Here is a 26964-nt window from a genome sequence, read left to right on the forward strand (position 1 = left end):
ACTTTAGTGACATAGTGCACACATTGTTTCCTATGGACTGCTGGGTTATCTTGGTTTATTTAAGTTAGTATTTTTAAAGGTGCAGTCAGTCATTTTTTAGGTTATTTGATAGAAAAAAAGGATCTTGTACTCATAAACAAACATAGAATAGTGGATAAAAATGACACATTGTTAAACGTGTCATTGGTCACTGCTTAATTTCCTCATTATTTAAGCATTACTCATCCTTAGTATGTCATTTATAAATACAGATATACTTTCTTAGAAAGAACCACTTCTGAACCTGATGTCCTTACTCCAAGGAGCTTTTGTGAGTTATCATTGTGCCAGAGGAGGAGGGCATCCAATACTTCTTTCATTTCACCTGAGTTCACCTGTGGGAAAGCACAGCGCCGAATCCCCTGACTATTTCTTTGAATTCAGGAGTACTAGTGAACTAATCTTGAGTGATTACTGAGTTATCTGAATAAAGCTAATGAACCAGAGAAATTCTAAACTCTTAAACATCCCAGAGATGTCTGAATTTATGTCTGCACCTTCACACCCCAGATATGAAGGATCATACCTGTTTACTTCCAGTGTTGTGCCAAAAAGTGATCATCTGACAAAAACTGATTTCCAATGTCTTTACTTATGTTGGTAAATAGACTTTAGTGAAGATGATTTACAAAAGGGTATATATCAAGTTTAATAACGACCAATTTTTCCAAGTATATTTATAACTCTGTGTTATTGTAACTATATTAAAACCAACCCAGTCCTTTTGGGAAACTTAAAATATGTTTAGAGAACTATTATTATATTTGTTGCAGTTTCTGCTGTCCTCTTGGGCAGATTACTCTTTAAAAAGTAATTTTAATGTCAAATGAATGAATAAGAAGTAAAAAATCACTGCCAAAAAGTGTTTGCAGCTTCTACCTCGTGACAGGAATGTTGTTTGTGGCACAAGATGACTCAATATCACTCATGAGGGATACATGTGACATGTTTCACATATTAGAGACCAAAAAGTTGTCTATAGCAGTTTATCCCTCCTGTTATGTTGCGGCTCAGATCGACCCAGAACAGAAGAGATGTCACATGTCATCTGCATCATCATCAAATGAAGCCCAACAATCATGTTTTTACAGTCCCGTGGCCTTTTTTAAAACACATCCCTTTAGCTTACATCTTGAAAGTAGTGTCAGCCATATGAGTTTATATTCCAAACAGTGACACGAACTTGATCACCGAAATCCGCTTAACATGGCTGCTAATTTTCAAGCTTACTAGCTTATTCACGATTAGCACACTAATAACCATCATTAACCACACATCATAACATAACCAAACGATAACATATAGAAAGAAACAATGTACGTATAAAACACAAATTCTTACCTAGCAGGAGAATAAATAATCAGTATTTTAAGGCTACTGCATGTACAGATGTCACTGCTGGCTCACATGAGCTACCTCTGAGAACCCCACAGTTTACTCCCCAGCTGACTGGCGCGAAAGAGTCGTAAATCACCGGCATTGTAAAACTTTAAATTATTCCAGGGCATGTTAAAAACAAAACTCAAAACAGATGGACTGGATATTAAACGGTATCAAACGACTAAATGAACACAGGGTTACAATTACATTCTACCATCGTCACATCGAGAGTTTATTCATTAATCATCAGAGTTCAACAATGTTACATCCAGTTGAAAACAACTTCAGTAACGCCAGCCAAAACAGTGAATAACAGCACAAAAACAGCCGTGCTTATCGACAGCTCGACATATCCTCAACAACTCACCTCAGTATGGCTGCCATCGGTCACATTTTAACTGTCCGTTTTACAGCCTCTTCCAGAAAACGAACGCTTACGCGGTACACTATACACATATACAGTATATAGATTTTATTTGGTTTTAGAGTTTAACCTGAAATCTTTTGCTGCTGAGCAGCAGAGCTCCAAAGCGTCCCCTGTAACCATGGTTACGCAGAGGCGTAACGGCGTTCCAACTGTGACGTCACGGAGGAGAACCTATGTCACTGATACCTGGATCATCCTGCAACTTTTATTGGCACTTTTCTGCTGAGATCCGGAGCTCGACGCCCTGGCACCCCGGGATAAGATGAGCTGCTGTGTTTTTCACGGAGAAAAAATAATTAACATGGAATAACGTCAGTCTCAGATGGAAAAAAAAGATGTAAGCAAAAGAGGACAGCAGATTGAGGAGATTTCTTCAAACGGTAAGGAGCTTCTACCAAGTGATATCTGATAAGGTTAAAACTTCAAGCTTAAATCTAATGTCCAGATTCATGCTAAACTTTTCTGATTACTCAGTGAATCTGTTCATATGTTGCCGTTTTAAGCTATTAATTTCATGGTGACAAATATCTTTGACAAAAAATGAAGGATTAATTAAAGGCTATAGATGACTGCTAGGTTAGGACGTGGTTAGGAGCAAATACTTAAGAGAGAGAGAGAGAGATATTTTTGCTCTGATAGAAATCTTTATTAATATTTATGGGAAATGGGCCTCTATTAGATTGTTTGTGGCCAATACAATAAATTGTCTCCTGGCTTTCAGGTCCCCCTGAGCCAAATTTGCAAAAATACCAGATTTTACAATCAAGGAACAAACTAGAGTAAAGAACAAATTGCCTATTAAACAGTAATTTGGAGCAGAGGGGCAACTTCCTCAGAAGCCATTAAAATGATTTGAGAGTAAAGATCATGCATCATCGTGGTAAGAAAAATTATATCCAATGTGTAGCAAAGATACAAGAGGGAGTCCCAGATTTCCCAGACTTGGATCAGGCGATTAGAGGATCATCAGGGGGTCCTTTTGTCCCTCTGTGGGGGGGGTACTCCCACTAGGTTTAAATTTGGGACTCCCCACCATTTGACCTTAGAACTGAAGAAGCTTCTCGGATGAGAGGTGAAACGTCTTCAAGTAACTTAAAGAAGTACAGACGCTTTTCTTTGCAAGCTCCTTTGACATGTATCATTTTCATACCACTTTACAGTTATGTGGTAACTTGTGTTGGTCTGTCACAGAAGATCTAAGAAAAATTCCATTTATGTTTGTTGTTGTAAAGTGACAAAATGTGTGAAAGTTTTTCAAGGTACTGTAGGTCAACATTCTTCTTCTTCTATGGTAGAGCAGTCTGGGCAGAGTAAGACCCAGCTTTAAAATGCTGCCATCTGTTAGCACAAATGACTGTAGAAAACATTGGTTATTGCAAAACCACTTTTTTTGGGGGGGGGTTTATGCTTGCAGAATTGAAACATTCGCCAGGGAAGTATTTTGAAACATCTGGATCTTTTTCGGAGTAACTGTTTACAGATTCCAACATGTCTCAGAGAAAACAACCCTACAGATTTCTAAGGTAAGTTTTCTTTCTTTTTTCTGTTGTTCATAAACAGAAAAAAGACTCACACAGACACAACCTCTACACAGCTACCGTCTCCTGTAACCCGGCATGTTTCTAGGGTTTGTTTTCTTCTTTTTTATGTTGTTCTTTCAGTGTTTGTCTTGAGATAAGGTTTGAAGTGTCTGTGGTGCAGCTGGTCTGGTCTGTCTCGAGACAGTGCAGGCTGCACCCACCTGTAACAGGTGGAGACTCACCAGGACATTCAGAACTCACTAGTTTTGTCTTTCTAAACTCTTCTGTAGAGGGTTTCTCTGAGAAGCTAGGGGAAGGCAGTGAGGCCTGGGGGAGGTCCACCAATATAAAGCGTGGCCAGGAGGCCCGGTCCAGGTTTTTTCTGCTTTCTTTTGTGGCGATCGTGGCTCAAGAGTTGGGAGTTCGCCTTGTAATCAGAAGATTGCCGGTTCGAGCCCCAGCTCAGACAGTTCCGGTTGTTGTGTCCTTGGGCAAGACACTTCACCTGTTGCCTAATGGTGGTGGTCAGAGGGCCCGGTGGCGCCAGTGTTAGGCAGCCTCACCTCTGTCAGTGCGCCCCAGGGTGGCTGTGGCTACAATGTAGCTTGTCCTCACCAGTGTGTGAATGGGTGGATGACTGAATGTGTAAAGCACTTTGGGGTCCTTAGGGACTAGTAAAGTGCCATTTACCATATTTTTACCATTCTTTTCCACGCCTGGGGGCGGTGCCACCCCATCATGAGGGCTGGCAAGGTGTTCGGAGCCTGTGTGTGTGTATGTGTCTGTATGACTGTGCTTATGGTTTTCTCTATTTCAAAGAGATGGCTGTCCTCACCTCTGCAGTGCTGCCGTCTCTTTTAACCCGACGTATTTCTAAGGTAGGTTTTCTTTCTTTTTTTATTTTGTTCTTGTGGATTTCGTCCTCAGATGAGATTTGATGACAGGGATTGAAACTTTACAGATAAATTGTCCAAGTAAAATGATACCGGGATCCACAAATGTCATGTGACAACCTAATTGGCTTACGGGATAATGACGTCACATATATTTAGAATCTTACCACCAATTTGATCCTTGGAGCCTTAAATTCTTTGATCCTTAAATCCATAAATGGGGCTGAAAAGTGACGACTTTTAGTTCGTTAATTGTGTTTGCAGAACTGAAACATTCGCCAGACAAGTATTTTGAAACATCTGGATCCTTTTCTGAGTAACTGTTTACAAAATCCAATTACAAATTCCACTTTTTCTTATGTTGTTCATTAACGGAAAAAGTGCCAACCCATCACAAGGGCTGGCAAGGCTTTCGGAGCCTGCGGAGCGGACACCCGCACAAAGGGTGGCCAGGCGGCCCGGTCCGGGTTTTTTCTTCTTTCTTTCACACGCCTGGTGGGAGGTGCCACCCAATCACAAGGGCTGGCAAGGCTTTCGGAGCCTGTGGAGCGGACACCCGCACAAAGGGTGGCCAGGCGGCCCGGTCCGGGTTTTTTCTTCTTTCTTTCACACGCCTGGTGGGCGGTGCCGCCCGATCACAAGGGCTGGCAAGGCTTTCGGAGCCTGTGGAGCGGACACCCGCACAAAGGGTGGCCAGGCGGCCCGGTCCGGGTTTTTTCTTCTTTCTTTCACACGCCTGGTGGGCGGTGCCACCCGATTACAAGGGCTGTCAAGGCTTTCGGAGCCTGTGGAGCAGACACCCGCACAAAGGGTGGCCAGGCGGCCCGGTCCGGGTTTTTTCTTCTTTCTTTCACACGCCTGGTGGGCGGTGCCACCCGATCACAAGGGCTGGTAAGGCTTTCGGAGCCTGTGGAGCGGACACCCGCACAAAAGGTGGCCAGGCGGCCCGGTCCGGGTTTTTTCTTCTTTCTTTCACACGCCTGGTGGGCGGTGCCACCCGATCACAAGGGCTGGATAGGCTTTCGGAGTCTTGGGAGCGGACACCCGCACAAAGGGTGGCCAGGCGGCCCGGTCCGGGATTTTTCTTCTTTTCATCTTTCTTTCACACGCCTGGTGGGTGGTGCCCCCGATCACAAGGGCTGGTAAGGCTTTCGGAGCCTGGGGAGCGGACACACGCACAACGGGTGGCCAGGCGGCCCGGTCCGGGTTTTTTTCGTCTTTTCTTCTTTCTTTCACACGCCTGGTGGGCGGTGCCACCCGATCACAAGGGCTGGCAAGGCTTTCGGAGCCTGGGGAGCGGACACCCGCACAAAGGGTGGCCAGGCGGCCCGGTCCGGGTTTTTTCTTCTTTCTTTCACACGCCTGGTGGGCGGTGTCACCCGATCACAAGGGCTGTCAAGGCTTTCGGAGCCTGGGGAGCGGACACCCGCACAAAGGGTGGCCAGGCGGCCCGGTCCGGGTTTTTCCTTCTTTCTTTCACACGCCTGGTGGGCGGTGCCACCCAATCACAAGGGCTGTCAAGGCTTTCGGAGCCTTGGGAGCGGACACCCGCACGAAGGGTGGCCAGGCTGCCCGGTCCGGGTTTTTTCGTCTTTTCTTCTTTCTTTCACACGCCTGGTGGGCGGTGCCACCCGATCACAAGGGCTGGCAAGGCTTTCGGAGCCTGTGGAGCTGACACCCGCACAAAGGGTGGCCAGGCGGCCCGGTCCGGGTTTTTTCTTCTTTCTTTCACACGCCTGGTGGGCGGTGCCACCCGATCACAAAGGCTGGCAAGGCTTTCGGAGCCTGGGGAGCGGACACCCGCACAAAGGGTGGCCAGGCGGCCCGGTCCGGGTTTTTTCTTCTTTCTTTCACACGCCTGGTGGGCGGTGCCACCCGATCACAAGGGCTGGCAAGGCTTTCGGAGCCTTTGGAGCGGACACCCGCACAAAGGGTGGCCAGGCGGCCCGGTCCGGGTTTTTTCTTCTTTCTTTCACACGCCTGGTGGGCGGTGCCGCCCGATCACAAGGGCTGGCAAGGCTTTCGGAGCCTGGGGAGCGGACACCCGCACAAAGGGTGGCCAGGCGGCCCGGTCCGGGTTTTTTCTTCTTTCTTTCACACGCCTGGTGGGCGGTGCCGCCCGATCACAAGGGCTGGCAAGGCTTTCGGAGCCTTGGGAGCGGACACCCGCACAAAGGGTGGCCAGGCGGCCCGGTCCGGGTTTTTTCTTCTTTCTTTCACACGCCTGTTGGGCGGTGCCACCCGATCACAAGGGCTGGCAAGGCTTTTGGAGCCTGTGGAGCGGACACCCGCACAAAGGGTGGCCAGGCGGCCCGGTCCGGGTTTTTTCTTCTTTCTTTCACACGCCTGGTGGGCGGTGCCACCCGATCACAAGGGCTGGCAAGGCTTTCGGAGCCTGTGGAGCGGACACCCGCACAAAGGGTGGCCAGGCGGCCCGGTCCGGGTTTTTTCTTCTTTCTTTCACACGCCTGGTGGGCGGTGCCACCCGATCACAAGGGCTGGCAAGGCTTTCGGAGCCTGCGGAGCGGACACCCGCACAAAGGGTGGCCAGGCGGCCCGGTCCGGGTTTTTTCTTCTTTCTTTCACACGCCTGGTGGGAGGTGCCACCCGATCACAAGGGCTGGCAAGGCTTTCGGAGCCTGTGGAGCGGACACCCGCACAAAGGGTGGCCAGGCGGCCCGGTCCGGGTTTTTTCTTCTTTCTTTCACACGCCTGGTGGGCGGTGCCGCCCGATCACAAGGGCTGGCAAGGCTTTCGGAGCCTGGGGAGCGGACACCCGCACAAAGGGTGGCCAGGCGGCCCGGTCCGGGTTTTTTCTTCTTTCTTTCACACGCCTGGTGGGCGGTGCCACCCGATTACAAGGGCTGTCAAGGCTTTCGGAGCCTGTGGAGCAGACACCCGCACAAAGGGTGGCCAGGCGGCCCGGTCCGGGTTTTTTCTTCTTTCTTTCACACGCCTGGTGGGCGGTGCCACCCGATCACAAGGGCTGGTAAGGCTTTCGGAGCCTGTGGAGCGGACACCCGCACAAAAGGTGGCCAGGCGGCCCGGTCCGGGTTTTTTCTTCTTTCTTTCACACGCCTGGTGGGCGGTGCCACCCGATCACAAGGGCTGGATAGGCTTTCGGAGTCTTGGGAGCGGACACCCGCACAAAGGGTGGCCAGGCGGCCCGGTCCGGGATTTTTCTTCTTTTCATCTTTCTTTCACACGCCTGGTGGGTGGTGCCCCCGATCACAAGGGCTGGTAAGGCTTTCGGAGCCTGGGGAGCGGACACACGCACAACGGGTGGCCAGGCGGCCCGGTCCGGGTTTTTTTCGTCTTTTCTTCTTTCTTTCACACGCCTGGTGGGCGGTGCCACCCGATCACAAGGGCTGGCAAGGCTTTCGGAGCCTGGGGAGCGGACACCCGCACAAAGGGTGGCCAGGCGGCCCGGTCCGGGTTTTTTCTTCTTTCTTTCACACGCCTGGTGGGCGGTGTCACCCGATCACAAGGGCTGTCAAGGCTTTCGGAGCCTGGGGAGCGGACACCCGCACAAAGGGTGGCCAGGCGGCCCGGTCCGGGTTTTTCCTTCTTTCTTTCACACGCCTGGTGGGCGGTGCCACCCAATCACAAGGGCTGTCAAGGCTTTCGGAGCCTTGGGAGCGGACACCCGCACGAAGGGTGGCCAGGCTGCCCGGTCCGGGTTTTTTCGTCTTTTCTTCTTTCTTTCACACGCCTGGTGGGCGGTGCCACCCGATCACAAGGGCTGGCAAGGCTTTCGGAGCCTGTGGAGCTGACACCCGCACAAAGGGTGGCCAGGCGGCCCGGTCCGGGTTTTTTCTTCTTTCTTTCACACGCCTGGTGGGCGGTGCCACCCGATCACAAAGGCTGGCAAGGCTTTCGGAGCCTGGGGAGCGGACACCCGCACAAAGGGTGGCCAGGCGGCCCGGTCCGGGTTTTTTCTTCTTTCTTTCACACGCCTGGTGGGCGGTGCAACCCGATCACAAGGGCTGGCAAGGCTTTCGGAGCCTGCGGAGCGGACACCCGCACAAAGGGTGGCCAGGCGGCCCGGTCCGGGTTTTTTCTTCTTTCTTTCACACGCCTGGTGGGCGGTGCCACCCGATCACAAGGGCTGGCAAGGCTTTCGGAGCCTGGGGAGCGGACACCCGCACAAAGGGTGGCCAGGCGGCCCGGTCCGGGTTTTTTCTTCTTTCTTTCACACGCCTGTTGGGCGGTGCCACCCGATCACAAGGGCTGGCAAGGCTTTCGGAGCCTGTGGAGCGGACACCCGCACAAAGGGTGGCCAGGCGGCCCGGTCCGGGTTTTTTCTTCTTTCTTTCACACGCCTGGTGGGCGGTGCCACCCGATCACAAGGGCTGGCAAGGCTTTCGGAGCCTTTGGAGCGGACACCCGCACAAAGGGTGGCCAGGCGGCCCGGTCCGGGTTTTTTCTTCTTTCTTTCACACGCCTGGTGGGCGGTGCCGCCCGATCACAAGGGCTGGCAAGGCTTTCGGAGCCTGGGGAGCGGACACCCGCACAAAGGGTGGCCAGGCGGCCCGGTCCGGGTTTTTTCTTCTTTCTTTCACACGCCTGGTGGGCGGTGCCGCCCGATCACAAGGGCTGGCAAGGCTTTCGGAGCCTGGGGAGCGGACACCCGCACAAAGGGTGGCCAGGCGGCCTGGTCCGGGTTTTTTCTTCTTTCTTTCACACGCCTGGTGGGCGGTGCCGCCCGATCACAAGGGCTGGCAAGGCTTTCGGAGCCTGGGGAGCGGACACCCGCACAAAGGGTGGCCAGGCGGCCCGGTCCGGGTTTTTTCTTCTTTCTTTCACACGCCTGGTGGGTGGTGCCCCCGATCACAAGGGCTGGTAAGGCTTTCGGAGCCTGGGGAGCGGACACACGCACAACGGGTGGCCAGGCGGCCCGGTCCGGGTTTTTTTCGTCTTTTCTTCTTTCTTTCACACGCCTGGTGGGCGGTGCCACCCGATCACAAGGGCTGGCAAGGCTTTCGGAGCCTGGGGAGCGGACACCCGCACAAAGGGTGGCCAGGCGGCCCGGTCCGGGTTTTTTCTTCTTTCTTTCACACGCCTGGTGGGCGGTGTCACCCGATCACAAGGGCTGTCAAGGCTTTCGGAGCCTGGGGAGCGGACACCCGCACAAAGGGTGGCCAGGCGGCCAGGTCCGGGTTTTTCCTTCTTTCTTTCACACGCCTGGTGGGCGGTGCCACCCAATCACAAGGGCTGTCAAGGCTTTCGGAGCCTTGGGAGCGGACACCCGCACGAAGGGTGGCCAGGCTGCCCGGTCCGGGTTTTTTCGTCTTTTCTTCTTTCTTTCACACGCCTGGTGGGCGGTGCCACCCGATCACAAGGGCTGGCAAGGCTTTCGGAGCCTGTGGAGCTGACACCCGCACAAAGGGTGGCCAGGCGGCCCGGTCCGGGTTTTTTCTTCTTTCTTTCACACGCCTGGTGGGCGGTGCCACCCGATCACAAAGGCTGGCAAGGCTTTCGGAGCCTGGGGAGCGGACACCCGCACAAAGGGTGGCCAGGCGGCCCGGTCCGGGTTTTTTCTTCTTTCTTTCACACGCCTGGTGGGCGGTGCAACCCAATCACAAGGGCTGGCAAGGCTTTCGGAGCCTGCGGAGCGGACACCCGCACAAAGGGTGGCCAGGCGGCCCGGTCCGGGTTTTTTCTTCTTTCTTTCACACGCCTGGTGGGCGGTGCCACCCGATCACAAGGGCTGGCAAGGCTTTCGGAGCCTGCGGAGCGGACACCCGCACAAAGGGTGGCCAGGCGGCCCGGTCCGGGTTTTTTCTTCTTTCTTTCACACGCCTGGTGGGAGGTGCCACCCGATCACAAGGGCTGGCAAGGCTTTCGGAGCCTGTGGAGCGGACACCCGCACAAAGGGTGGCCAGGCGGCCCGGTCCGGGTTTTTTCTTCTTTCTTTCACACGCCTGGTGGGCGGTGCCGCCCGATCACAAGGGCTGGCAAGGCTTTCGGAGCCTGGGGAGCGGACACCCGCACAAAGGGTGGCCAGGCGGCCCGGTCCGGGTTTTTTCTTCTTTCTTTCACACGCCTGGTGGGCGGTGCCACCCGATTACAAGGGCTGTCAAGGCTTTCGGAGCCTGTGGAGCAGACACCCGCACAAAGGGTGGCCAGGCGGCCCGGTCCGGGTTTTTTCTTCTTTCTTTCACACGCCTGGTGGGCGGTGCCACCCGATCACAAGGGCTGGTAAGGCTTTCGGAGCCTGTGGAGCGGACACCCGCACAAAAGGTGGCCAGGCGGCCCGGTCCGGGTTTTTTCTTCTTTCTTTCACACGCCTGGTGGGCGGTGCCACCCGATCACAAGGGCTGGATAGGCTTTCGGAGTCTTGGGAGCGGACACCCGCACAAAGGGTGGCCAGGCGGCCCGGTCCGGGATTTTTCTTCTTTTCATCTTTCTTTCACACGCCTGGTGGGTGGTGCCCCCGATCACAAGGGCTGGTAAGGCTTTCGGAGCCTGGGGAGCCGACACACGCACAACGGGTGGCCAGGCGGCCCGGTCCGGGTTTTTTTCGTCTTTTCTTCTTTCTTTCACACGCCTGGTGGGCGGTGCCACCCGATCACAAGGGCTGGCAAGGCTTTCGGAGCCTGGGGAGCGGACACCCGCACAAAGGGTGGCCAGGCGGCCCGGTCCGGGTTTTTTCTTCTTTCTTTCACACGCCTGGTGGGCGGTGTCACCCGATCACAAGGGCTGTCAAGGCTTTCGGAGCCTGGGGAGCGGACACCCGCACAAAGGGTGGCCAGGCGGCCCGGTCCGGGTTTTTCCTTCTTTCTTTCACACGCCTGGTGGGCGGTGCCACCCAATCACAAGGGCTGTCAAGGCTTTCGGAGCCTTGGGAGCGGACACCCGCACGAAGGGTGGCCAGGCTGCCCGGTCCGGGTTTTTTCGTCTTTTCTTCTTTCTTTCACACGCCTGGTGGGCGGTGCCACCCGATCACAAGGGCTGGCAAGGCTTTCGGAGCCTGTGGAGCTGACACCCGCACAAAGGGTGGCCAGGCGGCCCGGTCCGGGTTTTTTCTTCTTTCTTTCACACGCCTGGTGGGCGGTGCCACCCGATCACAAAGGCTGGCAAGGCTTTCGGAGCCTGGGGAGCGGACACCCGCACAAAGGGTGGCCAGGCGGCCCGGTCCGGGTTTTTTCTTCTTTCTTTCACACGCCTGGTGGGCGGTGCAACCCGATCACAAGGGCTGGCAAGGCTTTCGGAGCCTGCGGAGCGGACACCCGCACAAAGGGTGGCCAGGCGGCCCGGTCCGGGTTTTTTCTTCTTTCTTTCACACGCCTGGTGGGCGGTGCCACCCGATCACAAGGGCTGGCAAGGCTTTCGGAGCCTGGGGAGCGGACACCCGCACAAAGGGTGGCCAGGCGGCCCGGTCCGGGTTTTTTCTTCTTTCTTTCACACGCCTGTTGGGCGGTGCCACCCGATCACAAGGGCTGGCAAGGCTTTCGGAGCCTGTGGAGCGGACACCCGCACAAAGGGTGGCCAGGCGGCCCGGTCCGGGTTTTTTCTTCTTTCTTTCACACGCCTGGTGGGCGGTGCCACCCGATCACAAGGGCTGGCAAGGCTTTCGGAGCCTTTGGAGCGGACACCCGCACAAAGGGTGGCCAGGCGGCCCGGTCCGGGTTTTTTCTTCTTTCTTTCACACGCCTGGTGGGCGGTGCCGCCCGATCACAAGGGCTGGCAAGGCTTTCGGAGCCTGGGGAGCGGACACCCGCACAAAGGGTGGCCAGGCGGCCCGGTCCGGGTTTTTTCTTCTTTCTTTCACACGCCTGGTGGGCGGTGCCGCCCGATCACAAGGGCTGGCAAGGCTTTCGGAGCCTGGGGAGCGGACACCCGCACAAAGGGTGGCCAGGCGGCCCGGTCCGGGTTTTTTCTTCTTTCTTTCACACGCCTGGTGGGCGGTGCCGCCCGATCACAAGGGCTGGCAAGGCTTTCGGAGCCTGGGGAGCGGACACCCGCACAAAGGGTGGCCAGGCGGCCCGGTCCGGGTTTTTTCTTCTTTCTTTCACACGCCTGGTGGGCGGTGCCACCCGATTACAAGGGCTGGATAGGCTTTCGGAGTCTTGGGAGCGGACACCCGCACAAAGGGTGGCCAGGCGGCCCGGTCCGGGATTTTTCTTCTTTTCATCTTTCTTTCACACGCCTGGTGGGTGGTGCCCCCGATCACAAGGGCTGGTAAGGCTTTCGGAGCCTGGGGAGCGGACACACGCACAACGGGTGGCCAGGCGGCCCGGTCCGGGTTTTTTTCGTCTTTTCTTCTTTCTTTCACACGCCTGGTGGGCGGTGCCACCCGATCACAAGGGCTGGCAAGGCTTTCGGAGCCTGGGGAGCGGACACCCGCACAAAGGGTGGCCAGGCGGCCCGGTCCGGGTTTTTTCTTCTTTCTTTCACACGCCTGGTGGGCGGTGTCACCCGATCACAAGGGCTGTCAAGGCTTTCGGAGCCTGGGGAGCGGACACCCGCACAAAGGGTGGCCAGGCGGCCAGGTCCGGGTTTTTCCTTCTTTCTTTCACACGCCTGGTGGGCGGTGCCACCCAATCACAAGGGCTGTCAAGGCTTTCGGAGCCTTGGGAGCGGACACCCGCACGAAGGGTGGCCAGGCTGCCCGGTCCGGGTTTTTTCGTCTTTTCTTCTTTCTTTCACACGCCTGGTGGGCGGTGCCACCCGATCACAAGGGCTGGCAAGGCTTTCGGAGCCTGTGGAGCTGACACCCGCACAAAGGGTGGCCAGGCGGCCCGGTCCGGGTTTTTTCTTCTTTCTTTCACACGCCTGGTGGGCGGTGCCACCCGATCACAAAGGCTGGCAAGGCTTTCGGAGCCTGGGGAGCGGACACCCGCACAAAGGGTGGCCAGGCGGCCCGGTCCGGGTTTTTTCTTCTTTCTTTCACACGCCTGGTGGGCGGTGCAACCCAATCACAAGGGCTGGCAAGGCTTTCGGAGCCTGCGGAGCGGACACCCGCACAAAGGGTGGCCAGGCGGCCCGGTCCGGGTTTTTTCTTCTTTCTTTCACACGCCTGGTGGGCGGTGCCACCCGATCACAAGGGCTGGCAAGGCTTTCGGAGCCTGGGGAGTGGACACCCGCACAAAGGGTGGCCAGGCGGCCCGGTCCGGGTTTTTTCTTCTTTCTTTCACACGCCTGTTGGGCGGTGCCACCCGATCACAAGGGCTGGCAAGGCTTTCGGAGCCTGTGGAGCGGACACCCGCACAAAGGGTGGCCAGGCGGCCCGGTCCGGGTTTTTTCTTCTTTCTTTCACACGCCTGGTGGGCGGTGCCACCCGATCACAAGGGCTGGCAAGGCTTTCGGAGCCTTTGGAGCGGACACCCGCACAAAGGGTGGCCAGGCGGCCCGGTCCGGGTTTTTTCTTCTTTCTTTCACACGCCTGGTGGGCGGTGCCGCCCGATCACAAGGGCTGGCAAGGCTTTCGGAGCCTGGGGAGCGGACACCCGCACAAAGGGTGGCCAGGCGGCCCAGTCCGGGTTTTTTCTTCTTTCTTTCACACGCCTGGTGGGCGGTGCCGCCCGATCACAAGGGCTGGCAAGGCTTTCGGAGCCTGGGGAGCGGACACCCGCACAAAGGGTGGCCAGGCGGCCCGGTCCGGGTTTTTTCTTCTTTCTTTCACACGCCTGGTGGGCGGTGCCGCCCGATCACAAGGGCTGGCAAGGCTTTCGGAGCCTGGGGAGCGGACACCCGCACAAAGGGTGGCCAGGCGGCCCGGTCCGGGTTTTTTCTTCTTTCTTTCACACGCCTGGTGGGCGGTGCCACCCGATTACAAGGGCTCTCAAGGCTTTCGGAGCCTGTGGAGAAGACACCCGCACAAAGGGTGGCCAGGCGGCCCGGTCCGGGTTTTTTCTTCTTTCTTTCACACGCCTGGTGGGCGGTGCCACCCGATCACAAGGGCTGGCAAGGCTTTCGGAGCCTGTGGAGCGGACACCCACACAAAAGGTGGCCAGGCGGCCCGGTCCGGGTTTTTTCTTCTTTCTTTCACACGCCTGGTGAGCGGTGCCACCCGATCACAAGGGCTGGATAGGCTTTCGGAGTCTTGGGAGCGGACACCCGCACAAAGGGTGGCCAGGTGGCCCGGTCCGGGATTTTTCTTCTTTTCATCTTTCTTTCACACGCCTGGTGGGTGGTGCCCCCGATCACAAGGGCTGGCAAGGCTTTCGGAGCCTGTGGAGCGGACACCCGCACAAAGGGTGGCCAGGCGGCCCGGTCTGGGTTTTTTCTTCTTTCTTTCACACGCCTGGTGATCGGTGCCACCCGATCACAAGGGCTGGTAAGGCTTTCGGAGCCTGGGGAGCGGACACCCGCACAACGGGTGGCCAGGCGGCCCGGTCCGGGTTTTTTCGTCTTTTCTTCTTTCTTTCACACGCCTGGTGGGCGGTGCCACCCGATCACAAGGGCTGGCAAGGCTTTCGGAGCCTGGGGAGCGGACACCCGCACAAAGGGTGGCATGGCGGCCCGGTCCGGGTTTTTTCTTCTTTCTTTCACACGCCTGGTGGGCGGTGTCACCCGATCACAAGGGCTGTCAAAGCTTTCGGAGCCTGTGGAGCGGACACCCTCACAAAGGGTGGCCAGGCCGCCCGGTCCGGGTTTTTTCTTCTTTCTTTCACACGCCTGGTGGGCGGTGCCACCCGATCACAAGGGCTGGCAAGGCTTTCGGAGCCTGGGGAGCGGACACCCGCACAAAGGGTGGCCAGGTGGCCCGGTGGGGGTTTTTCCTTCTTTCTTTCACACGCCTGGTGGGCGGTGCCACCCGATCACAAGGGCTGGCAAGGCTTTCGGAGCCTTGGGAGCGGACACCCGGATAAAGGGTGGCCAGGTGGCCCGGTCCGGGATTTTTCTTCTTTTCATCTTTCTTTCACACGCCTGGTGGATGGTGCCCCCGATTACAAGGGCTGGCAAGGCTTTCGGAGCCTGTGGAGCGGACACCCGCACAAAGGGTGGCCACGCGGCCCGGTCTGGGTTTTTTCTTCTTTCTTTCACACGCCTGGTGAGCGGTGCCACCCGATCACAAGGGCTGGTAAGGCTTTCGGAGCCTGGGGAGCGGACACCCGCACGAAGGGTGGCCAGGCGGCCCGGTCCGGGTTTTTTCTTCTTTCTTTCACACGCCTGGTGGGCGGTGCCACCCGATCACAAGGGCTGGCAAGGCTTTCGAAACCTGGGGAGCGGACACCCGCACAAAGGGTGGCCAGGCGGCCCGGTCCGGGTTTTTTCTTCTTTCTTTCACACGCCTGTTGGGCGGTGCCACCCGATCACAAGGGCTGGCAAGGCTTTCGGAGCCTGTGGAGCGGACACCCGCACAAAGGGTGGCCAGGCGGCCCGGTCCGGGTTTTTTCTTCTTTCTTTCACACGCCTGGTGGGCGGTGCCACCCGATCACAAGGGCTGGCAAGGCTTTCGGAGCCTGGGGAGCGGACACCCGCACAAAGGGTGGCCAGGCGGCCCGGTCCGGGTTTTTTCTTCTTTCTTTCACACGCCTGGTGAGCGGTGCCACCCGATCACAAGGGCTGGCAAGGCTTTCGGAGCCTGTGGAGCGGACACCCGCACAAAGGGTGGCCAGACGGCCCGGTCCGGGTTTTTTCTTCTTTCTTTCACACGCCTGGTGGGCGGTGTCACCCGATCACAAGGGCTGTCAAGGCTTTCGGAGCCTGTGGAGCGGACACCCGCACAAAGGGTGGCCAGGCCGCCCGGTCCGGGTTTTTTCTTCTTTCTTTCACACGCCTGGTGGGCGGTGCCACCCGATCACAAGGGCTGGCAAGGCTTTCGGAGCCTGGCGAGCGGACACCCGCACAAAGGGTGGCCAGGCGGCCCGGTCCGGGTTTTTCCTTCTTTCTTTCACACGCCTGGTGGGCGGTGCCACCCGATCACAAGGGCTGTCAAGGCTTTCGGAGCCTGTGGAGCGGACACCCGCACAAAGGGTGGCCAGGTGGCCCGGTCCGGGATTTTTCTTCTTTTCATCTTTCTTTCACACGCCTGGTGGGTGGTGCCCCCGATTACACAGGCTGGAAAGGCTTTCGGAACCTGTGGAGCGGACACCCGCACAAAGGGTGGCCACGCGGCCCGGTCCGGGTTTTTTCGTCTTTTCTTCTTTCTTTCACACGCCTGGTGGGCGGTGCCACCCGATCACAAGGGCTGGCAAGGCTTTCGGAGCCTGTGGAGCGGACACCCGCACAAAGGGTGGCCAGGCGGCCCGGTCCGGGTTTTTTCTTCTTTCTTTCACACACCTGGTGGGCGGTGCCACCCGATCACAAGGGCTGGCAAGGCTTTCGGAGCCTGTGGAGCGGACACCCGCACAAAGGGTGGCCAGGCGGCCCGGTCCGGGTTTTTTCTTCTTTCTTTCACACGCCTGGTGGGCGGTGCCACCCGATCACAAGGGCTGGCAAGGCTTTCGGAGCCTGGGGAGCGGACACCCGCACAAAGGGTGGCCAGGCGGCCCGGTCCGGGTTTTTTCTTCTTTCTTTCACACGCCTGGTGGGCGGTGCCACCCGATCACAAGGGCTGGCAAGGCTTTCGGAGCCTGCGGAGCCGACACCCGCACAAAGGGTGGCCAGGCGGCCCGGTCCGGGTTTTTTCTTCTTTCTTTCACACGCCTGGTGGGCGGTGCCACCCGATCACAAGGGCTGGCAAGGCTTTCGGAGCCTGTGGAGCGGACACCCGCACAAAGGGTGGCCAGGCGGCCCGGTCCGGGTTTTTTCTTCTTTCTTTAACACGCCTTGTTGGCGGTGCCACCCGATCACAAGGGCTTGCAAGGCTTTCGGAGCCTTGGGAGCGGACACCCGCACAAAGGGTGGCCAGGCGGCCCGGTCCGGGATTTTTCTTCTTTTCATCTTTCTTTCACACGCCTGGTGGGCGGTGCCACCCGATCACAAGGGCTGGTAAGGCTTTCGGAGCCTGCGGAGCGGACACCCGCACAAAGGGTGGCCAGGCGGCCCGGTCCGGGTTTTTTCTTCTTTCTTTCACACGCCTGGTGGGCGGTGCCACCCGATCACAAGGGCTGGCAAGGCTTTCGGAGCCTGTGGAGCGGACACCCGCACAAAGGGTGGCCAGACGGCCCAATGCGGGTTTTTTTTTCTTTCTTTCACACGCCTGGTGGGCGGTGTCACCCGATCACAAGGGCTGTCAAGGCTTTCGGAGCCTGTGGAGCGGACACCCACACAAATGGTGGCCAGGCGGCCCGGTCCGGGTTTTTTCTTCTTTCTTTCACACGCCTGGTGGGCGGTGCCACCAGATCACAAGGGCTGGCAAGGCTTTCGGAGCCTGGCGAGCGGACACCCGCACAAAGGGTGGCCAGGCGGCCCGGTCCGGGTTTTTCCTTCTTTCTTTCACATGCCTGGTGGGCGGTGCCACCCGATCACAAGGGCTGTCAAGGCTTTCGGAGCCTTGGGAGCGGACACCCGCACAAAGGGTGGCCAGGTGGCCCGGTCCGGGATTTTTCTTCTTTTCATCTTTCTTTCACACGCCTGGGGGGTGGTGCCCCCGATTACAAGGGCTTTAAAGGCTTTCGGAACCTGTGGAGCGGACACCCGCACAAAGGGTGGCCAGGCGGCCCGGTCCGGGTTTTTTCTTCTTTCTTTCACACGCCTGGTGGGCGGTGCCACCCGATCACAAGGGCTGACAAGGCTTTCGGAGCCTGGGGAGCGGACACCCGCACAAAGGGTGGCCAGGCGGCCCGGTCCGGGTTTTTTCTTCTTTCTTTCACACGCCTGGTGGGCGGTGCCACCCGATCACAAGGGCTGGCAAGGCTTTCGGAGCCTGCGGAGCGGACACCCACACAAAGGGTGGCCAGGCGGCCCGGTCCGGGTTTTTTCGTCTTTTCTTCTTTCTTTCACACGCCTGGTGGGCGGTGCCACCCGATCACAAGGGCTGGCAAGGCTTTCGGAGCCTGGGGAGCGGACACCCGCACAAAGGGTGGCCAGGCGGCCCGGTCCGGGTTTTTTCTTCTTTCTTTCACACGCCTGGTGGGCGGTGCCACCCGATCACAAGGGCTGACAAGGCTTTCGGAGCCTGGGGAGCGGACACCCGCACAAAGGGTGGCCAGGCGGCCCGGTCCGGGTTTTTACTTCTTTCTTTCACACGCCTGGTGGGCGGTGCCACCCGATCACAAGGGCTGGCAAGGCTTTCGGAGCCTGCGGAGCGGACACCCGCACAAAGGGTGGCCAGGCGGCCCGGTCCGGGTTTTTTCGTCTTTTCTTCTTTCTTTCACACGCCTGGTGGGCGGTGCCACCCGATCACAAGGGCTGTCAAGGCTTTCGGAGCCTGGGGAGCGGACACCCGCACAAAGGGTGGCCAGGCGGCCCGGTCCGGGTTTTTTCTTCTTTCTTTCACACGCCTGGTGGGCGGTGCCACCCGATCACAAGGGCTGACAAGGCTTTCGGAGCCTGGGGAGCGGACACCCGCACAAAGGGTGGCCAGGCGGCCCGGTCCGGGTTTTTTCTTCTTTCTTTCACACGCCTGGTGGGCGGTGCCACCCGATCACAAGGGCTGGCAAGGCTTTCGGAGCCTGCGGAGCGGACAACCGCACAAAGGGTGGCCAGGCGGCCCGGTCCGGGTTTTTTCGTCTTTTCTTCTTTCTTTCACACGCCTGGTGGGCGGTGCCACCCGATCACAAGGGCTGGCAAGGCTTTCGGAGCCTGTGGAGCGGACACCCGCACAAAGGGTGGCCAGGCGGCCCGGTCCGGGTTTTTTCTTCTTTCTTTCAGACGCCTGGTGGGCGGTGCCACCCGATCACAAGGGCTGGCAAGGCTTTCGGAGCCTGGGGAGCGGACACCCGCACAAAGGGTGGCCAGGCGGCCCGGTCCGTGTTTTTTCTTCTTTCTTTCACACGCCTGGTGGGCGGTGCCACCCGATCACAAGGGCTGGCAAGGCTTTCGGAGCCTGCGGAGCGGACACCCGCACAAAGGGTGGCCAGGCGGCCCGGTCCGGGTTTTTTCTTCTTTCTTTCACACGCCTGGTGGGCGGTGCCACCAGATCACAAGGGCTGGCAAGGCTTTCGGAGCCTGGCGAGCGGACACCAACACAAAGGGTGGCAAGGCGGCCCGGTCCGGGTTTTTCCTTCTTTCTTTCACACGCCTGGTGGGCGGTGCCACCCGATCACAAGGGCTGTCAAGGCTTTCGGAGCCTTGGGAGCGGACACCCGCACAAAGGGTGGCCAGGTGGCCCGGTCCGGGATTTTTCTTCTTTTCATCTTTCTCTCACATGCCTGGTGGTTGGTGCCCCCGATTACAAGGGCTGGAAAGGCTTTCGGAACCTGTGGAGCGGACACCCGCACAAAGGGTGGCCACGCGGCCCGGTCCGGGTTTTTTCGTCTTTTCTTCTTTCTTTCACACGCCTGGTGGGCGGTGCCACCCGATCACAAGGGCTGGCAAGGCTTTCGGAGCCTGTGGAGCGGACACCCGCACAAAGGGTGGCCAGGCGGCCCGGTCCGGGTTTTTTCGTCTTTTCTTCTTTCTTTCACACACCTGGTGGGCGATGCCACCCGATCACAAGGGCTGGCAAGGCTTTCGGAGCCTGTGGAGCGGACACCCGCAGAAAGGGTGGCCAGGCGGCCCGTACCGGGTTTTTTCTTCTTTCTTTCACACGCCTGGTGGGCGGTGCCACCCGATCACAAGGGCTGGCAAGGCTTTCGGAGTCTGGGGAGCGGACACCCGCACAAAGGGTGGCCAGGCGGCCCGGTCCGGGTTTTTTCTTCTTTCTTTCACACGCCTGGTGGGCGGTTCCACCCGATCACAAGGGCTGGCAAGACTTTCGGAGCCTGGGGAGCGGACACCCGCACAAAGGGTGGCAAGGCGGTCTTGTCCGGTTTTTTTCTTCTTTCTTTCACACGCCTGGTGGGCGGTGCCACCCGATCACAAGGGCTGGCAAGGCTTTCGGAGCCTGTGGAGCGGACACCCGCACAAAGGGTGGCCAGGCGGCCCGGTCCGGGTTTTTTCTTCTTTCTTTCACACGCTTGGTGGGCGGTGCCACCCGATCACAAGGGCTGGCAAGGCTTTCGGAGCCTGTGGAGCGGACACCCGCACAAAGGGTGGCCAGGCGGCCCGGTCCGGGTTTTTTCTTCTTTCTTTCACACGCCTGGTGGGCGTTGCCACCCGATCACAAGGGCTGGATAGGCTTTCGGAGTCTTGGGAGCGGACATCCGCACAAAGGTTGGCCAGGCGGCCCGGTCCGGGATTGTACTTCTTTTCATCTTTCTTTCACACGCCTGGTGGGCGGTGCCACCCGATCACAAGGGCTGGCAAGGCTTTCGGAGCCTGGGGAGCGGACACCCGCACAAAGGGTGGCCAGGCGGCCCGGTCCGGGTTTTTTCTTCTTTCATTCACACGCCTGGTGGGCGGTGTCACCCGATCACAAGGGCTGGCAAGGCTTTCGGAGCCTGTGGAGCGGACACCCACACAAAGGGTGGCCAGGCCGCCCGGTCCGGGTTTTTTCTTCTTTCTTTCACACGCCTGGTGGGCGGTTCCACCCGATCAAAAGGGCTGGCAAGGCTTTCGGAGCCTGGGGAGCGGACACCCGCACAAAGGGTGGCCAGGCGGCCCGGTCCGGGTTTTTCCTTCTTTCTTTCACACGCCTGGTGGGCGGTGCCACCCTATCACAAGGGCTGTCAAGGCTTTCGGAGCCTTTGGAGCGGACACCCGCACAAAGGGTGGCCAGGTGGCCCGGTCCGGGATTTTTCTTCTTTTCATCTTTCTTTCACACGCCTGGTGGGTGGTGCCCCCGATTACAAGGGCTGGCAAGGCTTTCGGAACCTGTGGAGCGGACACCCGCACAAAGGGTGGCCACGCGGCCCGGTCCGGGTTTTTTCGTCTTTTCTTCTTTCTTTCACACGCCTGGTGGGCGGTGCCACCCGATCACAAGGGCTGGCAAGGCTTTCGGAGCCTGTGGAGCGGACACCCGCACAAAGGGTGGCCAGGCCGCCCGGTCCGGTTTTTTTCGTCTTTTCTTCTTTCTTTCACACGCCTGGTGGGCGGTGCCACCCGATCACAAGGGCTGGCAAGGCTTTCGGAGCCTGGGGAGCGGACACCCGCACAAAGGGTGGCCAGGCGGCCCGGTCCGGGATTTTTCGTCTTTTCTTCTTTCTTTCACACGCCTGGTGGCCGGTGCCACCCGATCACAAGGGCTGGCAAGGCTTTCGGAGCCTTGGGAGCGGACACCCGCACAAAGGGTGGCCAGGCGGCCCGGTCCGGGATTTTTCTTCTTTTCATCTTTCTTTCACACGCCTGGTGGGTGGTGCCCCCGATCCCAAGGGCTGGCAAGGCTTTCGGAGCCTGTCGAGCGGACAACCGCACAAAGGGTGGCCAGGCGGCCCGGTCTGGATTTTTTCTTCTTTCTTTCACACGCCTGGTGATCGGTGCCACCCGATCACAAGGGCTGGTAAGGCTTTCGGAGCCTGGGGAGCGGACACCCGCACAAAGGGTGGCCAGGCGGCCCGGTCCGGGATTTTTCGTCTTTTCTTCTTTCTTTCAAAAGCCTGGTGGGCGGTGCCACCCGATCACAAGGGCTGGCAAGGCTTTCGGAGCCTGTGGAGCGGACACCCGCACAAAGGGTGGCCAGGCGGCCCGGTCCGGGTTTTTTCTTCTTTCTTTCACACGCCTGGTGGGCGGTGCCACCCGATCACAAGGGCTGGCAAGGCTTTCGGAGCCTTGGGAGCGGACACCCGCACAAAGGGTGGCCAGGCGGCCCGGTCCGGGATTTTTCTTCTTTTCATCTTTCTTTCACACGCCTGGTGGGCGGTGCCACCCGATCACAAGGGCTGGCAAGGCTTTCGGACCCTGTGGAGCGGACACCCGCACAAAGGGTGGCCAGGCGGCCCGGTCCGGGTTTTTTCTTCTTTCTTTCACACGCCTGGTGGGCGTTGCCACCCGATCACAAGGGCTGGATAGGCTTTCGGAGTCTTGGGAGCGGACACCCGCACAAAGGTTGGCCAGGCGGCCCGGTTCGGGATTGTACTTCTTTTCATCTTTCTTTCACACGCCTGGTGGGCGGTGCCACCCGATCACAAGGGCTGGCAAGGCTTTCGGAGCCTGGGGAGCGGACACCCGCACAAAGGGTGGCCAGGCGGCCCGGTCCGGGTTTTTTCTTCTTTCATTCACACGCCTGGTGGGCGGTGTCACCCGATCACAAGGGCTGGCAAGGCTTTCGGAGCCTGTGGAGCGGACACCCGCACAAAGGGTGGCCAGGCGGCCCGGTCCGGGTTTTTTCTTCTTTCTTTCACACGCCTGGTGGGCGTTGCCACCCGATCACAAGGGCTGGATAGGCTTTCGGAGTCTTGGGAGCGGACACCCGCACAAAGGTTGTCCAGGCGGCCCGGTCCGGGATTGTACTTCTTTTCATCTTTCTTTCACACGCCTGGTGGGCGGTGCCACCCGATCACAAGGGCTGGCAAGGCTTTCGGAGCCTGGGGAGCGGACACCCGCACAAAGGGTGGCCAGGCGGCCCGGTCCGGGTTTTTTCTTCTTTCATTCACACGCCTGGTGGGCGGTGTCACCCGATCACAAGGGCTGGCAAGGCTTTCGGAGCCTGTGGAGCGGACACCAACACAAAGGGTGGCCAGGCGGCCCGGTCCGGGTTTTTTCTTCTTTCTTTCACACGCCTGGTGGGCGGTTCCACCCGATCACAAGGGCTGGCAAGGCTTTCGGAGCCTGGGGAGCGGACACCCGCACAAAGGGTGGCCAGGCGGCCCGGTCCGGGATTTTTCTTCTTTTCATCTTTCTTTCACACGCCTGGTGGGCGGTGCCACCCGATCACAAGGGCTGGCAAGGCTTTCGGACCCTGTGGAGCGGACACCCGCACAAAGGGTGGCCAGGCGGCCCGGTCCGGGTTTTTTCTTCTTTCTTTCACACGCCTGGTGGGCGTTGCCACCCGATCACAAGGGCTGGATAGGCTTTCGGAGTCTTGGGAGCGGACACCCGCACAAAGGTTGGCCAGGCGGCCCGGTCCGGGATTGTACTTCTTTTCATCTTTCTTTCACACGCCTGGTGGGCGGTGCCACCCGATCACAAGGGCTGGCAAGGCTTTCGGAGCCTGGGGAGCGGACACCCGCACAAAGGGTGGCCAGGCGGCCCGGTCCGGGATTGTACTTCTTTTCATCTTTCTTTCACACGCCTGGTGGGCGGTGCCACCCGATCACAAGGGCTGGCAAGGCTTTCGGAGCCTGGGGAGCGGACACCCGCACAAAGGGTGGCCAGGCGGCCCGGTCCGGGTTTTTTCTTCTTTCATTCACACGCCTGGTGGGCGGTGTCACCCGATCACAAGGGCTGGCAAGGCTTTCGGAGCCTGTGGAGCGGACACCAACACAAAGGGTGGCCAGGCGGCCCGGTCCGGGTTTTTTCTTCTTTCTTTCACACGCCTGGTGGGCGGTTCCACCCGATCACAAGGGCTGGCAAGGCTTTCGGAGCCTGGGGAGCGGACACCCGCACAAAGGGTGGCCAGGCGGCCCGGTCCGGGTTTTTCCTTCTTTCTTTCACACGCCTGGTGGGCGGTGCCACCCTATCACAAGGGCTGTCAAGGCTTTCGGAGCCTTTGGAGCGGACACCCGCACAAAGGGTGGCCAGGTGGCCCGGTCCGGGATTTTTCTTCTTTTCATCTTTCTTTCACACGCCTGGTGGGTGGTGCCCCCGATTACAAGGGCTGGCAAGGCTTTCGGAACCTGTGGAGCGGACACCCGGCCAGGCGGCCCGGTCCGGGTTTTTTCTTCTTTCTTTCACACGCCTGGTGGGCGGTGCCACCCGATCACAAGGGCTGGCAAGGCTTTCGGAGCCTGTGGAGCGGACACCCGCACAAAGGGTGGCCAGGCGGCCCGGTCCGGGTTTTTTCTTCTGTCTTTCACACGCCTGGTGGGCGGTGCCACCCGATCACAAGGGCTGGCAAGGCTTTCGGAGCCTGTGGAGCGGACACCCGCACAAAGGGTGGCCAGGCGGCCCGGTCCGGGTTTTTTCTTCTTTCTTTCACACGCCTGGTGGGCGGTGCCACCCGATCACAAGGGCTGGCAAGGCTTTCGGAGTCTGGGGAGCGGACACCCGCACAAAGGGTGGCCAGGCGGCCCGGTCCGGGTTTTTTCTTCTTTCTTTCACACGCCTGGTGGGCGGTTCCACCCGATCACAAGGGCTGGCAAGGCTTTCGGAGCCTGGGGAGCGGACACCCGCACAAAGGGTGGCAAGGCGGTCTTGTCCGGTTTTTTTCTTGTTTCTTTCACACGCCTGGTGGGCGGTGCCACCCGATCACAAGGGCTGGCAAGACTTTCGGAGCCTGTGGAGCGGACACCCACACAAAGGGTGGCCAGGCCGCCCGGTCCGGGTTTTTTCGTCTTTCTTTCACACGCCTGGTGGGCGGTTCCACCCGATCACAAGGGCTGGCAAGGCTTTCGGAGCCTGGGGAGCGGACACCCGCACAAAGGGTGGCCAGGCGGCCCGGTCCGGGTTTTTCCTTCTTTCTTTCACACGCCTGGTGGGCGGTGCCACCCTATCACAAGGGCTGTCAAGGCTTTCGGAGCCTTTGGAGCGGACACTCGCACAAAGGGTGGCCAGGTGGCCCGGTCCGGGATTTTTCTTCTTTTCATCTTTCTTTCACACGCCTGGTGGGTGGTGCCCCCGATTACAAGGCCTGGCAAGGCTTTCGGAACCTGTGGAGCGGACACCCGCAAAAAGGGTGGCCACGCGGCCCGGTCCGGGTTTTTTCGTCTTTTCTTCTTTCTTTCACACGCCTGGTGGGCGGTGCCAACCGATCACAAGGGCTGGCAAGGCTTTTGGAGCCTGTGGAGCGGACACCCACACAAAGGGTGGCCAGGCGGCCCGGTCCGGGATTGTACTTCTTTTCATCTTTCTTTCACACGCCTGGTGGGCGTTGCCACCGGATCACAAGGGCTGGATGGGCTTTCGGAGTCTTGGGAGCGGACACCCACACAAAGGGTGGCCAGGCGGCCCGGTCCGGGTTTTTTCTTCTTTCTTTCACACGCCTGGTGGGCGGTGCCACCCGATCACAAGGGCTGGCAAGGCTTTCGGAGCCTGCGGAGCGGACACCCGCACAAAGGGTGGCCAGGCGGCCCGGTCCGGGTTTTTTCTTCTTTCTTTCACACGCCTGGTGGGCGGTGCCACCCGATCACAAGGGCTGGCAAGGCTTTCGGAGCCTGCGGAGCGGACACCCGCACAAAGGGTGGCCAGGCGGCCCGGTCCGGGTTTTTTCTTCTTTCTTTCACACGCTTGGTGGGCGGTGCCACCCGATCACAAGGGCTGGCAAGGCTTTCGGAGCCTGGGGAGCGGACACCCGCACAAAGGGTGGCCAGGCGGCCCGGTCCGGGTTTTTTCTTCTTTCTTTCACACGCCTGGTGGGCGGTGCCACCCGATCACAAGGGCTGGCAAGGCTTCCGGAGCCTGTGGAGCGGGCACCCGCACAAAGGGTGGCCAGGCGGTCCGGTCCGGGTTTTTTCTTCTTTCTTTCACACGCCTGGTGGGCGGTGCCACCCGATCACAAGGGCTGGCAAGGCTTTCGGAGCCTGTGGAGCGGACACCCGCACAAAGGGTGGCCAGGCGGCCCGGTCCGGGTTTTTTCTTCTTTCTTTCACACGCCTGGTGGGCGGTGCCACCCGATCACAAGGGCTGGCAAGGCTTTCGGAGCCTGTGGAGCGGACACCCGCACAAAGGGTGGCCAGGCGGCCCGGTCCGGGTTTTTTCTTCTTTCTTTCACACGCCTGGTGGGCGGTGCCACCCGATCACAAGGGCTGGATAGGCTTTCGGAGTCTTGGGAGCGGACACCCGCACAAAGGGTGGCCAGGCGGCCCGGTCCGGGATTTTTCTTCTTTTCATCTTTCTTTCACACGCCTGGTGGGTGGTGCCCCCGATCACAAGGGCTGGCAAGGCTTTCGGAGCCTGTGGAGCGGACACCCGCACAAAGGGTGGCCAGGCGGCCCGGTCCGGGTTTTTTCTTCTTTCTTTCACACGCCTGGTGATCGGTGCCACCCGATCACAAGGGCTGGCAAGGCTTTCGGAGCCTGGGGAGCGGACACCCGCACAACGGGTGGCCAGGCGGCCCGGTCCGGGTATTTTCGTCTTTTCTTCTTTCTTTCACACGCCTGGTGGGCGGTGCCACCCGATCACAAGGGCTGGCAAGGCTTTCGGAGCCTGGGGAGCGGACACCCGCACAAAGGGTGGCCAGGCGGCCCGGTCCGGGTTTTTTCTTCTTTCTTTCACACGCCTGGTGGGCGGTGTCACCCGATCACAAGGGCTGTCAAGGCTTTTGGAGCCTGTGGAGCGGACACCCACACAAAGGGTGGCCAGGCCGCCCGGTCCGGGTTTTTTCTTCTTTCTTTCACACGCCTGGTGGGCGGTGCCACCCGATCACAAGGGCTGGAAAGGCTTTCGGAGCCTGGGGAGCGGACACCCGCACAAAGGGTGGCCAGGCGGCCCGGTCCGGGTTTTTCCTTCTTTCTTTCACACGCCTGGTGGGCGGTGCCACCCGATCACAAGGGCTGTCAAGGCTTTCGGAGCCTTGGGAGCGGACACCCGCACAAAGGGTGGCCAGGTGGCCCGTTCCGGGATTTTTCTTCTTTTCATCTTTCTTTCACATGCCTGGTGGGTGGTGCTCCCGATTACAAGGGCTGGCAAGGCTTTCGGAGCCTGTGGAGCGGACACCCGCACAAAGGGTGGCCACGCGGCCCGGTCTGGGTTTTTTCTTCTTTCTTTCACACGCCTGGTGAGCGGTGCCACCCGA

General features: G+C 58.8%; 1 protein-coding gene and 1 pseudogene across 1 annotated transcript in view; both read left to right on the top strand.

Annotated features, from left to right (window-relative positions):
• The window catches only part of LOC148098023 (uncharacterized), a 206070-nt pseudogene that overhangs the window by 159084 nt on the left and 20022 nt on the right, over window positions 1-26964 (top strand).
• The window catches only part of LOC148098027 (uncharacterized), a 36340-nt gene continuing 13563 nt past the window's right edge, over window positions 4188-26964 (top strand). The window contains exons 1-7 of the mRNA XM_087831011.1: window positions 4188-4244; window positions 11456-12256; window positions 16574-16772; window positions 17764-18381; window positions 18634-18930; window positions 23932-24311; window positions 25419-26020. Coding sequence (XP_087687137.1) covers window positions 4188-4244; window positions 11456-12256; window positions 16574-16772; window positions 17764-18381; window positions 18634-18930; window positions 23932-24311; window positions 25419-26020 — 2954 coding nt within the window. The remainder of the gene's footprint in view (window positions 4245-11455; window positions 12257-16573; window positions 16773-17763; window positions 18382-18633; window positions 18931-23931; window positions 24312-25418; window positions 26021-26964) is intronic.

This window comes from Neolamprologus brichardi, chromosome 17 (assembly GCF_056152115.1).
Source record: "Neolamprologus brichardi isolate AB-2024 chromosome 17, ASM5615211v1, whole genome shotgun sequence".
Taxonomy (NCBI): Eukaryota; Metazoa; Chordata; class Actinopteri; order Cichliformes; family Cichlidae; genus Neolamprologus; species Neolamprologus brichardi.